Source organism: Oncorhynchus kisutch, linkage group LG20 (genome assembly GCF_002021735.2).
Source record: "Oncorhynchus kisutch isolate 150728-3 linkage group LG20, Okis_V2, whole genome shotgun sequence".
Lineage (NCBI taxonomy): Eukaryota > Metazoa > Chordata > Actinopteri > Salmoniformes > Salmonidae > Oncorhynchus > Oncorhynchus kisutch.
This window is the reverse complement of record NC_034193.2, coordinates 4,449,767-4,468,403: the sequence shown is the minus strand read 5'-3', so window position 1 is coordinate 4,468,403 and position 18,637 is coordinate 4,449,767. Positions and strand designations below refer to the sequence as shown.

The 18,637-nt window shown below is 41.6% G+C and overlaps 1 protein-coding gene across 1 annotated transcript in view; it reads right to left on the bottom strand.

The window, feature by feature from the left end:
- sptlc3 (serine palmitoyltransferase, long chain base subunit 3) overlaps nucleotides 1-18,637 on the bottom strand; it is a 155,899-nt gene that overhangs the window by 121,043 nt on the left and 16,219 nt on the right. Inside the window, exons 3-4 of the mRNA XM_031799979.1 lie at nucleotides 14,334-14,488; nucleotides 13,313-13,461 (exon numbers count right to left, since the gene is read on the bottom strand). Coding sequence (XP_031655839.1) covers nucleotides 13,313-13,461; nucleotides 14,334-14,488 — 304 coding nt within the window. The remainder of the gene's footprint in view (nucleotides 1-13,312; nucleotides 13,462-14,333; nucleotides 14,489-18,637) is intronic.

Genomic DNA, 18,637 nt, shown 5'->3' with positions numbered 1-18,637 from the left:
CTACACCTGTTGTATTCAGCATTTCCACTGTTAAGGTCTCTACTACACCTGTTGTATTCAGCATTTCACTGTAAGGTCTACTACAAAAACACCTGTTGTAATATTCAGCATTTCACTGTAAGGTCTACTACACCTTTTTTGTATTCAGCATTTCACTGTAAGGTCTCTACACCTGTTGTATTCACGCCATGTCACTGTGAAGTCTACTACACCTGTTTGTATTCAGCATTTCACTGTGAGTCTCTACACCTGTTGTATTCAGCATTTCACTGTGAGGTCTACTAAAGACCGGATGTATTCAGATTTTCACTGAAAGGTCTACTACACCTGTTGTATTCAGCAATTTCCCTGTAAGGTCTACACCCTGTTGTATTCAGCATTTCACTGTGAGGTCTACTACACCTGTTGTATTCAGCATTTCACTGTAAGGTCTCTACAAACCTTTTGTATTCAGCATTTCACTGTAAGGTCTACCCACCTGTTGTATTCAGCATTTCACTGTAAGTCTACTACATGTTGTATTCAGCATTTCACTGTAAGGTCTACTACACACCTGTTGTATTCAGCATTTCACTGCAGGTCTACTACACATGTTGTATTCAGCATTTCCTGTAAGGTCTACTACACCTGTTGTATTCAGCATTTCACTGTAGGTCTACTACACATTTTGTATTCAGCATTTCACTGTCAGGTCTACTACACCTGTTGTATTCAGCATTTCACTGTAAGGTCTATTACACCTGTTGTATTCAGCATTCACTGTAAGGTCTACTACACCTGTTTGTATTCAGCATTTCACTGTGAGGTCTACTACACCTGTTGTAGTCAGCATTTCACTGTGAGGTCTACTACACCTGTTGTATTCAGCATTTTACTGTAGGGGTCTATCTACAACCTGTTGTATTCAGCATTTCGCTGTAAGGTCTACTACACCTGTTGTATTCAGCATTTCACTGTAAGGTCTACTACAACCTGTTGTATTCAGCATTTTCACTGTAGGTTTACTACACCTGTTTGTATTCAGCATTTCACTGTAAGGTCTACTACAACCTGTTGTATTCAGCATTTCACTGTGAGGTCTACTCACCTGTTGTATTCAGCATTTCACTGTAAGGTCTACTACACCCCTCAGCATACTACCCATTACACTTTTTTGTATTCACATGCATTTCACTGTGGTCTACTACACACTGTTGTATTCAGCATTTCACTGTGAAGTCTACTACACACTGTTGTATTCAGCATTTCACTGTGAGGTCTACTACACCTGTTGTATTCAGCATTTCACTGTAAGGTCTACTACACCTGTTGTATTCAGCATTTCACTGTAAGGTCTACTACACCTGTTGTATTCAGCATTTCACTGTAAGGTCTCTACACCTGTTGTATTCAGCATTTCACTGTAAGTCTACTACACCTGTGTATTCAGCATTTCACTGTAAGGTCTACACCTGTTGTATTCAGCATTTCACTGTGAGGTCTACAACCTGTTGTATTCAGCATTTCACTGTGAGGTCTACCAACCTGTTTGTATTCAGCATTTCACTGTGAGGTCTACTACACCTGTTGTATTCAGCATTTCACTGTAAGGTCTATTACACTGTTGTATTCAGCATTTCACTGTAAGGTCTACCACACCTGTTGTATTCAGCATTTCATTGTAAGGTCTACTATACATGTTGTATTCAGCATTTCACTGTGAGGTCTACTACAACCTGTTGTATTCAGCATTTCACTGTAGGTCTACTACACCTGTTGTATTCAGCATTTCACTGTAAGGTCTACTACACCTGTTGTATTCAGCATTTCACTGTGAGGTCTACTACACCTGTTGTATTCAGCATTTCACTGTAAGGTCTACTACACAGATGTGTATAAGAGACAGATCTACACCTGTTGTATTCAGCATTTCACTGTAAGGTCTACTACACCTGTTGTATTCAGCATTTCACTGTAAGGTCTACCACACCTGTTGTATTCAGCATTTCACTGTGAGGTCTACCTGTTGTATTCAGCATTTCACTGTGAGGTCTTACCTGTTGTATTCAGCATTTCACTGTAAGGTCTACTACAACCTGTTGTATTCAGCATTTCACTGTGAGGTCTACTACACCTGTTGTATTCAGCATTTCACTGTAAGGTCTATTACACCTGTTGTATTCACATTCACTGTAAGGTCTACTACACCTGTTGTATTCAGCATTTCACTGTAAGGTCTACTACACCTGTTGTATTCAGCATTCACACTGTAAGGTCTACCTACACCTGTTGTATTCAGCATTTCACTGTGAGGTCTACTACCCTGTTTGTAGTCAGCATTTCACTGTGAGGTCTACTACACCTGTTGTATTCAGCATTTCACTGTAAGGTCTATCACACCTGTTGTATTCAGCATTTCACTGTAAGGTCTACTACACCTGTTGTATTCAGCATTTCACTGTAAGGTCTACTACACCTGTTGTATTCAGCATTTCACTGTGAGGTCTACTACACCTGTTGTATTCAGCATTTCACTGTGAGGTCTACTACAACCTGTTGTATTCAGCATTTCACTGTGAGGTCTACTACACCTGTTGTATTCAGCATTTCACTGTAAGGTCTACTACACCTGTTGTATTCAGCATTTCACTGTAGGTCTACTACACCTGTTTGTATTCAGCATTTCACTGTAAGGTTCTACAACCTGTTGTATTCAGCATTTCACACTGTAAGGTTTACTATACCTGTTTGTATTCAGCATTTCACTGTAAGGTCTACTACACCTGTTGTATTCAGCATTTCACTGTAAGGTCTACTACACACACCTGTGGTATTCAGCATTTCACTGTAAGGTCTACTACACCTGTTGTATTCAGCATTTTCACTGTAAGGTCTACTACACCTGTTGTATTCAGCATTTCACTGTAAGGTCTACTACACCTGTTGTATTCAGCATTTCACTGTAAGGTCTACTACACCTGTTGTATTCAGCATTTCACTGTAAGGTCTACTACACCTGTTGTATTCAGCATTTCACTGTGAGGTCTACTACACCTGTTTATTCAAAACCACCCAAAACCTTTGTATTCAGCATTTCACTGTGAGGTCTACTACACCTGTTGTATTCAGCATTTCACTGTGAGGTCTACTACACCTGTTGTATTCAGCATTTCACTGTAAGGTCTACTACACCTGTTGTATTCAGCATTTCACTGTGAGGTCTACTACACCTGTTGTATTCAGCATTTTCACTGTAGGTCTACTACAACCTGTTTGTATTCAGCATTTCACTGAAGGTCTACTACACCTGTTGTATTCAGCATTTCACTGTAAGGTCTACTACACACCTGTGTATTCAGCATTTCACTGTAAGGTCTACTACACCTGTTGTATTCAGCATTTCACTGTAAGGTTTTACCACCTACCCACATTTACTACTACACCTGTTGTATTCAGCATTTCACTGTAAGGTCTACTACACCTGTTGTATTCAGCATTTCACTGTGAGGTCTACTACAACCTGTTGTATTCAGCATTTCACTGTAAGGTCTACTACACCTGTTGTATTCAGCATTTCACTGTAAGGTCTTACTACACCTGTTGTATTCAGCATTTCACGTGTAAGGTCTACTACACCTGTTGTATTCAGCATTTCACTGTGAGGTCTACTACACCCTGTTGTATTCAGCATTTCACTGTGAGGTCTACTACACCTGTTGTATTCAGCATTTCACTGTGAGGTCTACTACACCTGTTGTATTCAGCATTTCACTGTAAGGTCTACTACACCTGTTGTATTCAGCATTTCACTGTAAGGTCTACTACACCTGTTGTATTCAGCATTTCACTGTAAGGTCTACTACAACACCTGTTGTATTCAGCATTTCACTGTAAGGTCTACTACACCTGTTGTATTCAGCATTTCACTGTAAGGTCTACAACACCTGTTTATTCAGCATTTCACTGTAGGTCTACTACACCTGTTGTATTCAGCATTTCACTGTAAGGTCTACTACACCCTGTTGTATTCAGCATTTCACTGTAGGTCTACTACACCTGTTGTATTCAGCATTTCACTGTAAGGTCTACTACACCTGTTGTATTCAGCATTTCACTGTAAGGTCTACTACACCTGTTGTATTCAGCATTTCACTGTAGGTCTACTACACCTGTTGTATTCAGCATTTCACTGTGAGGTCTACTACACCTGTTGTATTCAGCATTTCACTGTAAGGTCTACTACACCTGTTGTATTCAGCATTTCACTCACACTGTAAGGTCTACTACACCTGTTGTATTCAGCATTTCACTGTGAAGTCTACTACACCTGTTGTATTCAGCATTTCACTGTGAGGTCTACTACACCCTGTTGTATTCAGCATTTCACTGTGAGGTCTACTACACCTGTTGTATTCAGCATTTCACTGTAAGGTCTACTACACCTGTTGTATTCAGCATTTCACTGTAAGGTCTACTACACCTGTTGTATTCAGCATTTCACTGTGAGGTCTACTACACCTGTTGTATTCAGCATTTCACTGTAAGGTCTATTACACCTGTTGTATTCAGCATTTCACTGTGAGGTCTACTACACCTGTTGTATTCAGCATTTCACTGTAAGGTCTACTACACATGTTGTATTCAGCATTTCACTGTAAGGTCTACTACACCTGTTGTATTCAGCATTTCACTGTAAGGTCTACTACACCTGTTGTATTCAGCATTTCACACTGTAAGGTCTACTACACCTGTTGTATTCAGCATTTCACTGTAAGGTCTACTACACCTGTTGTATTCAGCATTTCACTGTAGGTCTATACACCTGTTGTATTCAGCATTTCACTGTAAGGTCTACTACACCTGTTGTATTCAGCATTTCACTGTGAGGTCTACTACACCTGTTGTATTCAGCATTTCACTGTAAGGTCTACTACACCTGTTGTATTCAGCATTTCACTGTAAGGTCTACTACACCTGTTGTATTCAGCATTTCACTGTAAGGTCTACTACACCTGTTATTCAGCATTTCACTGTAAGGTCTACTACACCTGTTGTATTCAGCATTTCACTGTAAGGTCTACTACACCTGTTGTATTCAGCATTTCACTGTAAGGTCTACTACACCGTTGTATTCAGCATTTCACTGTAAGGTCTACTACACCTGTTGTATTCAGCATTTCACTGTGAGGTCTACAACCTGTTGTATTCAGCATTTCACTGTGAGGTCTACTACACCTGTTGTATTCAGCATTTCACTGTAAGTTTACTACACACCTGTTGTATTCAGCATTTCACTGTGAGGTCTACTACACCTGTTGTATTCAGCATTTCACTGTAGGTCTACTACACCTGTTGTATTCAGCATTTCACTGTAAGGTCTACTACACCTGTTGTATTCAGCATTTCACTGTAAGGTCTACTACACCTGTTGTATTCAGCATTTCACTGTGAGGTCTACTACACCTGTTGTATTCAGCATTTCACTGTGAGGTCTACTACACCTGTTGTATTCAGCATTTCACTGTGAGGTCTACTACACCTGTTGTATTCAGCAGCATTTCACTGTAAGGTCTACTACACCTGTTGTATTCAGCATTTCACTGTGAGGTCTACTACACCTGTTGTATTCAGCATTTCACTGTGAGGTCTACACCTGTTGTATTCAGCATTTCACTGTGAGGTCTACCTACACCTGTTGTATTCAGCATTTCACTGTGAGGTCTACCACCTGTTGTATTCAGCATTTCACTGTAAGGTCTACTACACCTGTTGTATTCAGCATTCACTGTGGTCTACTACACCTGTTGTATTCAGCATTTCACTGTGGTCTACTACACCTGTTGTATTCAGCATTTCATTGTAAGGTCTACATACATGTTGTATTCAGCATTTCACTGTAGGTTACTACAACACCTGTTGTATTCAGCATTTCACTGTAAGGTCTACTACACCTGTTGTATTCAGCATTTCACTGTAAGGTCTACTACACATGTTGTATTCAGCATTTCACTGTCAGGTCTACTACACCTGTTGTATTCAGCATTTCACTGTAAGGTCTACTACACCTGTTGTATTCAGCATTTCACTTCACTGTAGGTCTACCTACACCTGTTGTATTCAGCATTTCACTGTGAGGTCTACTACACCTGTTGTATTCAGCATTTCACTGTGAGGTCTACTACACCTGTTGTATTCAGCATTTCACTGTAAGGTCTACTACACCTGTTGTATTCAGCATTTCACTGTAAGGTCTACTACACCTGTTGTATTCAGCATTTCACTGTAAGGTCTACTACACCTGTTGTATTCAGCATTTCACTGTAAGGTCTACTACACCTGTTTGTATTCAGCATTTCACTGTAAGGTCTACTACACCTGTTGTATTCAGCATTTCACTGTAAGGTCTACTACACCTGTTGTATTCAGCATTTCACTGTAAGGTTTACTACACCTGTTGTATTCAGCATTTCACTGTAAGGTTTACTACACCTGTTGTATTCAGCATTTCACTGTGAGGTCTACACCTGTTGTATTCAGCATTTCACTGTGAGGTCTACCACACCTGTTGTATTCAGCATTTCACTGTAAGGTTTACTACACCTGTTGTATTCAGCATTTCACTGTAAGGTCTACTACACCTGTTGTATTCAGCATTTCACTGTGAGGTCTACTACACCTGTTGTATTCAGCATTTCACTGTAAGGTCTACTACACCTGTTGTATTCAGCATTTCACTGTAAGGTCTACTACACCTGTTGTATTCAGCATGTCACTGTGAAGTCTACTACACCTGTTGTATTCAGCATTTCACTGTGAGGTCTACACACCTGTTGTATTCAGCATTTCACTGTGAGGTCTACTACACCTGATGTATTCAGCATTTCACTGTAAGGTCTACTACACCTGTTGTATTCAGCATTTCACTGTGAGGTCTACTACACCTGTTGTATTCAGCATTTCACTGTGAGGTCTACACCTGTTGTATTCAGCATTTCACTGTGAGGTCTACACCTGTTGTATTCAGCATTTCACTGTGAGGTCTACCACACCTGTTGTATTCAGCATTTCACTGTGAGGTCTACTACACCTGTTGTATTCAGCATTTCACTGTAAGGTCTATTACACCTGTTGTATTCAGCATTTCACTGTAAGGTCTACCACACCTGTTGTATTCAGCATTTCATTGTAAGGTCTACTATACATGTTGTATTCAGCATTTCACTGTAGGTTTACTACACCTGTTGTATTCAGCATTTCACTGTAAGGTCTACTATACCTGTTGTATTCAGCATTTCACTGTAAGGTCTACTACACATGTTGTATTCAGCATTTCACTGTCAGGTCTACTCCACCTGTTGTATTCAGCATTTCACTGTAAGGTCTATTACACCTGTTGTATTCAGCATTTCACTGTAAGGTCTACCTACACCTGTTGTATTCAGCATTTCACTGTGAGGTCTACTACACCTGTTGTAGTCAGCATTTCACTGTGAGGTCTACTACACCTGTTGTATTCAGCATTTTACTGTAAGGTCTATCTACACCTGTTGTATTCAGCATTTCGCTGTAAGGTCTACTACACCTGTTGTATTCAGCATTTCACTGTAAGGTCTACTACACCTGTTGTATTCAGCATGTCACTGTAAGGTCTACTACACCTGTTGTATTCAGCATTTCACTGTAAGGTTTACTACACCTGTTGTATTCAGCATTTCACTGTAAGGTTTACTACACCTGTTGTATTCAGCATTTCACTGTGAGGTCTACACCTGTTGTATTCAGCATTTCACTGTGAGGTCTACCACACCTGTTGTATTCAGCATTTCACTGTAAGGTTTACTACACCTGTTGTATTCAGCATTTCACTGTAAGGTCTACTACACCTGTTGTATTCAGCATTTCACTGTGAGGTCTACTACACCTGTTGTATTCAGCATTTCACTGTAAGGTCTACTACACCTGTTGTATTCAGCATTTCACTGTAAGGTCTACTACACCTGTTGTATTCAGCATGTCACTGTGAAGTCTACTACACCTGTTGTATTCAGCATTTCACTGTGAGGTCTACTACACCTGTTGTATTCAGCATTTCACTGTGAGGTCTACTACACCTGATGTATTCAGCATTTCACTGTAAGGTCTACTACACCTGTTGTATTCAGCATTTCACTGTGAGGTCTACTACACCTGTTGTATTCAGCATTTCACTGTGAGGTCTACACCTGTTGTATTCAGCATTTCACTGTGAGGTCTACACCTGTTGTATTCAGCATTTCACTGTGAGGTCTACCACACCTGTTGTATTCAGCATTTCACTGTGAGGTCTACTACACCTGTTGTATTCAGCATTTCACTGTAAGGTCTATTACACCTGTTGTATTCAGCATTTCACTGTAAGGTCTACCACACCTGTTGTATTCAGCATTTCATTGTAAGGTCTACTATACATGTTGTATTCAGCATTTCACTGTAAGGTTTACTACACCTGTTGTATTCAGCATTTCACTGTAAGGTCTACTATACCTGTTGTATTCAGCATTTCACTGTAAGGTCTACTACACCTGTTGTATTCAGCATTTCACTGTAAGGTCTACTACACCTGTTGTATTCAGCATTTCACTGTAAGGTCTACTACACCTCTTGTATTCAGCATTTCACTGTAAGGTCTACTACACCTGTTTTTATTCAGCATTTCACTGTAAGGTCTACTACACCTGTTGTATTCAGCATTTCACTGTAAGGTCTACTACACCTGTTGTATTCAGCATTTCACTGTAAGGTCTACTACACCTGTTGTATTCAGCATTTCACTGTAAGGTCTACTACACCTGTTGTATTCAGCATTTCACTGTGAGGTCTACTACACCTGTTTGTATTCAGCATTTCACTGTAAGGTCTACTACACCTGTTGTATTCAACATTTCACTGTAAGGTCTACTACACCTGTTGTATTCAGCATTTCACTGTAAGGTCTACTACACCTGTTGTATTCAGCATTTCACTGTAAGGTCTACTACACCTGTTGTATTCAGAATTTCACTGTGAGGTCTACTACACCTGTTGTATTCAGCATTTCACTGTAAGGTATACTACACCTGTTGTATTCAGCATTTCACTGTAAGGTCTACTACACCTGTTGTATTCGGCATTTCACTGTAAGGTCTATTACACCTGTTGTATTCAAGCATTTCACTGTAAGGTCTACTACACCTGTTGTATTCAGCATTTCACTGTGAGGTCTACTACACCCTGTTGTATTCAGCATTTCACTGTAAGGTCTACTACACCTGTTGTATTCAGCATTTCACTGTAAGGTCTACCTACACCTGTTGTATTCAGCATTTCACTGTAAGGTCTACTACACCTGTTGTATTCAGCATTTCACTGTAAGTTCTACTACACCTGTTGTATTCAGCATTTCACTGTGAGGTCTATCTACACTGTTGTATTCAACATTTCACTGTAAGGTCTACCTACACCTGTTGTATTCAGCATTTCACTGTGAGGTCTATCTACACTTGTTGTATTCAGCATTTCACTGTAAGGTTCTACTACACCTGTTGTATTCAGCATTTCACTGTGAGGTCTATCTACACCTGTTGTATTCAGCATTTCACTGTAAGGTCTACTACACCTGTTGTATTCGGCATTTCACTGTGAGGTCTACTACACATGTTGTATTCAGCATTTCACTGTAAGGTCTACTACACCTGTTGTATTCGGCATTTCACTGTGAGGTCTACTACACCTGTTGTATTCAGCATTTCACTGTAAGGTCTACTACACCTGTTGTATTCAGCATTTCACTGTAAGGTCTACTACACCTGTTGTATTCAGCATTTCACTGTATGGTCTACTACACCTGTTGTATTCAGCATTTCACTGTGAGGTCTACTACACCTGTTGTATTCAGCATTTCACTGTAAGGTATACTACACCTGTTGTATTCAGCATTTCACTGTAAGGTCTACTACACCTGTTGTATTCGGCATTTCACTGTAAGGTCTACTACACCTGTTGTATTCAGCATTTCACTGTAAGGTCTACTACACCTGTTGTATTCAGCATTTCACTGTGAGGTCTACTACACCTGTTGTATCAGCATTTCACTGTAAGGTCTACTACACCTGTTGTATTCAGCATTTCACTGTAAGGTCTACTACACCTGTTGTATTCAGCATTTCACTGTAAGTCTTACTACACCTGTTGTATTCAGCATTTCACTGTACGGTCTACTACACCTGTTGTATTCAGCATTTCACTGTGAGGTCTACTACACCTGTTGTATTCAGCATTTCACTGTAAGGTCTACCACACCTGTTGTATTCAGCATTTCACTGTGAGGTCTACTACACCTGTTGTATTCAGCATTTCACTGTAAGGTCTACTACACCTGTTGTATTCAGCATTTCACTGTAAGGTCTACTACACCTGTTGTATTCAGCATTTCACTGTGAGGTCTACTACACCTGTTGTATTCAGCATTTCACTGTAAGGTCTACTACACCTGTTGTATTCAGCATTTCACTGTAAGGTATACTACACCTGTTGTATTCAGCATTTCACTGTAAGGTCTACTACACCTGTTGTATTCGGCATTTCACTGTAAGGTCTACTACACCTGTTGTATTCAGCATTTCACTGTAAGGTCTACTACACCTGTTGTATTCAGCATTTCACTGTGAGGTCTACTACACCTGTTGTATTCAGCATTTCACTGTAAGGTCTACTACACCTGTTGTATTCAGCATTTCACTGTAAGGTCTACCTACACCTGTTGTATTCAGCATATCACTGTAAGGTCTACTACACCTGTTGTATCAGCATTTCACTGTAAGGTATACTACACCTGTTGTATTCAGCATTTCACTGTAAGGTCTACTACACCTGTTGTATTCGGCATTTCACTGTAAGGTCTACTACACCTGTTGTATTCAGCATTTCACTGTACGGTCTACTACACCTGTTGTATTCAGCATTTCACTGTGAGGTCTACTACACCTGTTGTATTCAGCATTTTCACTGTAAGGTCTACCACACCTGTTGTATTCAGCATTTCACTGTGAGGTCTACTACACCTGTTGTATTCAGCATTTCACTGTAAGGTCTACTACACCTGTTGTATTCAGCATTTCACTGTAAGGTCTACTACACCTGTTGTATTCAGCATTTCACTGTGAGGTCTACTACACCTGTTGTATTCAGCATTTCACTGTAAGGTCTACTACACCTGTTGTATTCAGCATTTCACTGTAAGGTATACTACACCTGTTGTATTCAGCATTTCACTGTAAGGTCTACTACACCTGTTGTATTCGGCATTTCACTGTAAGGTCTACTACACCTGTTGTATTCAGCATTTCACTGTAAGGTCTACTACACCTGTTGTATTCAGCATTTCACTGTGAGGTCTACTACACCTGTTGTATTCAGCATTTCACTGTAAGGTCTACTACACCTGTTGTATTCAGCATTTCACTGTAAGGTCTACCTACACCTGTTGTATTCAGCATATCACTGTAAGGTCTACTACACCTGTTGTATTCAGCATTTCACTGTAAGGTATACTACACCTGTTGTATTCAGCATTTCACTGTAAGGTCTACTACACCTGTTGTATTCGGCATTTCACTGTAAGGTCTACTACACCTGTTGTATTCAGCATTTCACTGTAAGGTCTACCTACACCTGTTGTATTCAGCATTTCACTGTGAGGTCTACTACACCTGTTGTATTCAGCATTTCACTGTAAGGTCTACTACACCTGTTGTATTCAGCATTTCACTGTGAGGTCTACTACACCTGTTGTATTCAGCATTTCACTGTAAGGTCTACTACACCTGTTGTATTCAGCATTTCACTGTAAGGTCTACCTACACCTGTTGTATTCAGCATTTCACTGTAAGGTCTACCTACACCTGTTGTATTCAGCATTTCACTGTAAGGTCTACTACACCTGTTGTATTCAGCATTTCACTGTAAGGTCTACTACACCTGTTGTATTCAGCATTTCACTGTGAGGCGCATGTGACAAATAACATTTGATCGTTTTTTATTTGACTCGAGGCTGTAATCGCTGTCAAAGATGCTTCAACAAAGTTAAGTCATTAAAGTGTCTGAATACTCTAAATGTTTTTTGTTTTTTAAATTACAAAACAAAAAAAAACTATGCTTTGTCACTATGGGGTATTGTGATGTCACTATGGGGTATTGTGATGTCACTATGGGGTATTGTGATGTCACTATGGGGTATTGTGATGTCACTATGGGGTATTGTGTGTAGATTGATGAAGGGAGAACAACAATGTAATACATTTTAGAATAAGGCTGTAACGTAACAAAAATGTCATTATGGGGTATTGTGATGTCATTATAGGGTATTGTGATGTCATTATAGGGTATTGTGATGTTATTATGGGGTATTGTGATGTCATTATAGGGTACAGTAAATGTTTTTATTGAATCCATTTTAGAGTAAGGCTGTAATGTAACAAAAATGTGGGAAAATGTCAAAGGGTCTGAATACTTTCCCGAATGCGCTGTATATGTACCAGTGGAGGCTCCTCCCCGAATGCGCTGTAGGTCACAGAATCTTATGTAAGTGGTAGGTTATAGAAGAGAGGAATTTATACCGCTCGTAAACCTACAGGTATTAACAAAGAACTGGCCCTGTACAACACCTTAAGAGTTAGAGTAGTTCAATACTATTGGACTTCACATATACGTATATATGGCGGAGGATTTTGTTTTATATGGTAACAATAGAAGACTAGATACTCTATAGATAAGACTGATGCCGTGTGAAGGAGTGGCTCATGTCAAGTGGACACTACTAGTGCTTCAGTGCTCCCCACAAAACACACAGACTGGGACTACGTCCCAAATGGAAAAACCTTTTCTACACAATGTTGTATTTATTTTTTAACTAGGAAAGTCAACATGGCAGCAACACAACATGGCAGCAAACAACATGACAGCAACACAACATGGCAGCAACACAACATGGCAGCAGCACAACATGGCAGCAACACAACATGGCAGCAACACAACATGACAGCAACACAACATGGCAGCAACACAACATGGCAGCAACACAACATGGCAGCAACACAACATGGCAGCAACACAACATTAATGCATAATAGTGTGCAATTCGGGACACAGACAAGACGCAATTTGGGGCGCAGACCAGTTCAGTTCTGACCTATTTCAAACAGAGTGGGGGAAAAAAAGAGTGGCTAGCTTTAGAGTTGAACCAGAAAACACACGTTTACCACACACCCACACGTTTAACACACACACACACACACACACACTCACACACACTGCTCACCCATTTCCTGTCGAGTGCTGCAGACCCCGAGACCATACTGCTGGGTTCTGTCTGCCACAGTTTTCAGGAAATCACCGTCATTCTCAGCGAAACCCAGGTAGTTATAGGAACCCATGTTGATGACATCGTCTATTGTCTTCCCTGTTAAACTGAACACACACAGACAGACATACAGACAGACATTAAACCCATGTTGATGACATCGTCTATGGTCTTCCCTGTTAAACTGAACATGTACTAATCATTGTCTAACCTGTTCATACGTTATAGACGATTTTGTTGCACATGTATGTCTGAGAGGCAAACACACACACACACACACACACACACACACACACACACACACACACACCCTTATTGAATGACAGTAATAGTGGGAACCAACCTACAACATAATACGATAAGCAATTAGAACACAAAACAGTAAACATATCAATCAATATTGTTTCATTGAATTTGCTCAAAGCCTTATTAGAACCTAGGACCCACACAGTGTATCAGAGTAGCAGTTCAGATCTAGGATCAGGTCCTCCCTTGTTGTCACGTTCTGACCTTTATTTCCTTTGTTTTGTATTTAGTTAGTAAGGTCAGGGCGTGAGTTGGGTGGGCAGGTTATGTTTGATTTTCTAGGTTTTGGGTATTTCTATGTTTCGGCCTAGTATGGTTCTCAATCAGAGGCAGGTGTCATTAGTTGTCTCTGATTGAGAATCATACTTAGGTAGCCTGGGTTGCACTGTTTGTTTGTGGGTGATTGTCTATGTTGATTGCTTGTTTCAGCGCAGTTTGCATTTAGCTTCACGGTTGTTCTTTCGTTTATTGTTTTTTGTAGGGTTTCAGTGTTCAGCGTTTTCTGTATTCAAATTAATGATGAACACATACCACGCCGCCTTTTGGTCCTCCGATCCATCTCGCCTCTCCTCTTCAGATGAAGAGGAGGACGACCGTGACACTTGTCCGATGTAATAAGATCCATTGTTATCTACAAGTGGAAAAAAACCGATTCTAGATCAGCACCCTGTACCTGAATGTCCAGTTGTAGTCTGGGGACACCCTCTCCATCACGTCAAACACAGGGCCAGGCAGACTGCATATAGGTCTGTTCCAGTTGTCTCTTACTCTCATGTACAGGTTACGGGTGTAGAAGTTCTCAAAGTCTTGGTACAGAGGGACAAAATCCTGAGGAGACACATATTGAAAACAGGGTTCGTTGTCACAGCACAGCGTGATTACTACATGGCACATACAGTTGAAGTCTGAGGTTTACATACACTTAGGTTGGAGTCATTTAAACTAGTTTACATACACTTAGGTTGGAGTCATTAAAACTAGTTTACATACACTTCGGTTGGAGTCATTACAACAAGTTTACATACACTTAGGTAGGAGTCATTAAAACTAGTTTACATACACTTAGGTTGGAGTCATTAAAACTAGTTTACATACACTTAGGTTGGAGTCATTACAACTAGTTTACATACACTTAGGTTGGAGTCATTACAACTAGTTTACATACACTTAGGTTGGAGTCATTAAAACTTGTTTTTCAACAACTCCACACGGTTAGGACATCTACTTTGTGCATGACACAAGTCATTTTTCCAACAATTGTTTACAGACAGATTATTTCACTTATGATTCACTGTATCACAATTCAAGTGGGTCAGAAGTTTACATACACTAAGTTGACTGTGCCTTTAAACAGCTTGGAAAATTCCAGAAAATTATGTCATGGCTTCTGATAGGCTAATTGACATCATTTGAGTCAATTGGAGGTGTACCTGTGGATGTATTTCAAGGCCTACCTAACTCAGTACTTCTTTGCTTGACATCATGGAAAATCAAAAGAAATCAGCCAATCAGACCTCAGAAAAAACATTGTAGACCTCCACAAGTCTGGTTCATTCTTGGGAGCAATTTCCAAACGCCTGAAGGTACCACGTTCATCTGTACAAACAATAGTACGCAAGTATAAATACCATGGGACCACGCAGCCGTCATACCGCTCAGGGAAGAGACTCATTCTGTTGCCTAGAGATGAATGTACTTTGGTGCGAAAAGTGCAAATCATTTCCAGCAGAACAGGGCAGAACACAACAGAACAGAACAGGGCAGAACACAACAGAACAGAACAGGGGCAGAACACAACACAACAGAACAGGGCAGAACACAACAGAACAGAACAGGGCAGAACACAACAGAACAGAACAGGCAGAACACAACACAACAGAACAGGGCAGAACACAACAGAACAGAACAGGGCAGAACACAACACAACAGAACAGGGCAGAACACAACAGAACAGGCACAACAGAACAGGGCAGAACAGAACAGGGCAGAACAGAACAGGGCAGAACAGAACAGAACAGGGCAGAACACAACAGAACAGGGCAGAACACAACAGAACAGGCAGAACAGACAGGGCAGAACAGAACAGAACAGGGCAGAACACAACAGAACAGGGCAGAACACAACAGAACAGGGCAGAACACAACAGAACAGGGCAGAACACAACAGAACAGGGCAGAACACAACAGAACAGGGCAGAAGGCAAAAAACACAGAACAGGGCAAACAGAACAGACCGGGCAGCACACACAGAACAGAGGGCAGCAACAGAACACAAACAGAACAGGGCAGAACAGAACAAAACAGGGCAGAACACAGACAGACAGGGCAGAACAGAAAGAAACAGGGCAGAACACAACAGAACAGGGCAGAACCAGAACAGAAACAGGGCAGAACACAACAAACAGAACAGAACGGGCAGAACACATGAGCAGACAGGGCAGAACACAACAAAACAGGGCAGAACACAACAGAAAAGGCACAACAGAACTGGGCAGAACAGAACAGGGCAGAACACAACAGAACAGGGCAGAACACAACAGAACAGGGCAGAACACAAACAGAACAGGGCACCAGAACAGAACAGAACAGGGCAGACACAACAGAACAGCGGCAGAACAGAACAGACACAGGGCAGAACACAACAGAACAGGGCAGAACAGAACAGAACAGGGCAGAACACAACAGAACAGTGGCAGTAACAGAACAAGAACAGGGCAGAACACAACAGAACAGAACAGGGCAGAACACAACACAACAGAACAGGGCAGAACACAACAGAACAGATCAGGGCAGAACACAACAGAACAGAACAGGGCAGAACACAACACAACAGGAAACAGGCAGAACACAACAGAACAGAACAGGGCAGAACACAACACAACAGAACAGGGCAGAACACAACACAACAGAACAGGGCAGAACACAACAGAACAGGCACAACAGAACATGCACAACAGAACAGGGCAGAACAGAACAGGGCAGAACAGAACAGAACAGGGCAGAACACAACAGAACAGGGCAGAACAGAACAGGGCAGAACACAACAGAACAGGCACAACAGAACAGGGCAGAACAGAACAGAACAGGGCAGAACACAACAGAACAGGGCAGAACACAACAGAACAGGGCAGAACAGAACAGAACAGGGCAGAACACAACAGAACAGTGCAGAACAGAACAGAACAGGGCAGAACAGAACAGAACAGGGCAGAACAGAACAGGGCAGAACACAACAGAACAGGGCAGAACAGAACAGAACAGAACAGGGCAGAACACAACAGAACAGGGCAGAACAGAACAGAACAGGGCAGAACACAACAGAACAGAACAGAACAGGGCAGAACACAGCAGAACAGGGCAGAACACAACAGAACAGGGCAGAACACAACAGAACAGGCACAACAGAACAGGCACAACAGAACTGGGCAGAACAGAACAGGGCAGAACACAACAGAACAGGGCATAACACAACAGAACAGGGCAGAACACAACAGAACAGGGCAGAACAGAACAGGGCAGAACACAACAGAACAGGGCAGAACAGAACAGAACAGGGCAGAACACAACAGAACAGGGCAGAACAGAACAGAACAGGGCAGAACACAACAGAACAGGGCAGAACAGAACAGAACAGGGCAGAACACAACAGAACAGGGCAGAACACAACAGAACAGGGCAGAACACAACAGAACAGGCACAACAGAACAGGCACAACAGAACAGGGCAGAACACAACAGAACAGAACAGGGCAGAACACAACACAAAGAACAGAACACAACAGAACACAACAGAACAGGGCAGAACACAACAGAACAGGGCAGAACAGGGCAGAACACAACAGAACAGGGCAGAACAGGGCAGAACACAACAGAACAGGGGCAGACAGGGCAGAACACAACAGATCAGGGCAGAACACAACAGAACAGGGCAGAACAGGGCAGAACACAACAGAACAGGGCAGAACACAACAGAACAGGGCAGAACAGAAAAGAGCTATCCCATCCTAGTCAATGCCATTTAGGATGTTAATCAGTCTCTGATGGTCACAGCTGTGTGTGTGTGTGTGTTTATGTGTGTGTGTGTGTGTGTGTGTGTGTGTTTGTCTGTGTGTGTGTGTGTGTGTCTGTGTGTGTGTGTGTCTGTGTGATGCAGTGAAGAGTGTTATTCAGGGACAGAGGATACATAAAGTAGTCCCCTAGAGTGACCTCGTAAAGACAACCATGTCAAACAGAGAGAGCACATTAGGGCAGATTGTCTACGCACACACACACACACACACACACACACACACACACACACACACACACACACACACACACACACACACACACACACACACACACACACACACACACACACACACACACACACACACACGTAAGTCTGAGTGACTTAGCAACAGTCAACTAAAGTAGGCTAAACAACCACATATCACCAGTATTGTAAGTATCACTACAACAGTTTTCAAAAAGCAGGCCACAAGTCTCTAAGGACAGAGAGCCTCTTTCCACCTGTTTCTGTCTAAATAAAGCAGGCCACAAGTCTCTAAGGACAGAGAGCCTCTTTCCACCTGTTTCTGTCTAAATAAAGCAGGCCACAAGTCTCTAAGGACAGAGAGCCTCTTTCCCACCTGTTTCTGTCTAAATAAAGCAGGGATGGCATGGCAGCAAACACAACATGGCAGCAAACACAACATGGCAGCAAACACAACATGGCAGCAAACACAACATGGCAGCAAACACAACATGGCAGCAAACACAACATGGCAAGCAAACACCAACATGGCAGCAAACACACATGGCAGCAAACACAACATGGCAGCAAACAACATGACAGCAACACAACATGGCAGCAAACAACATGACAGCAACACAACATGGCAGCAAACAACATGACAGCAACACAACATGGCAGCAAACAACATGACAGCAACACAACATGGCAGCAAACAACATGACAGCAACACAACATGGCAGCA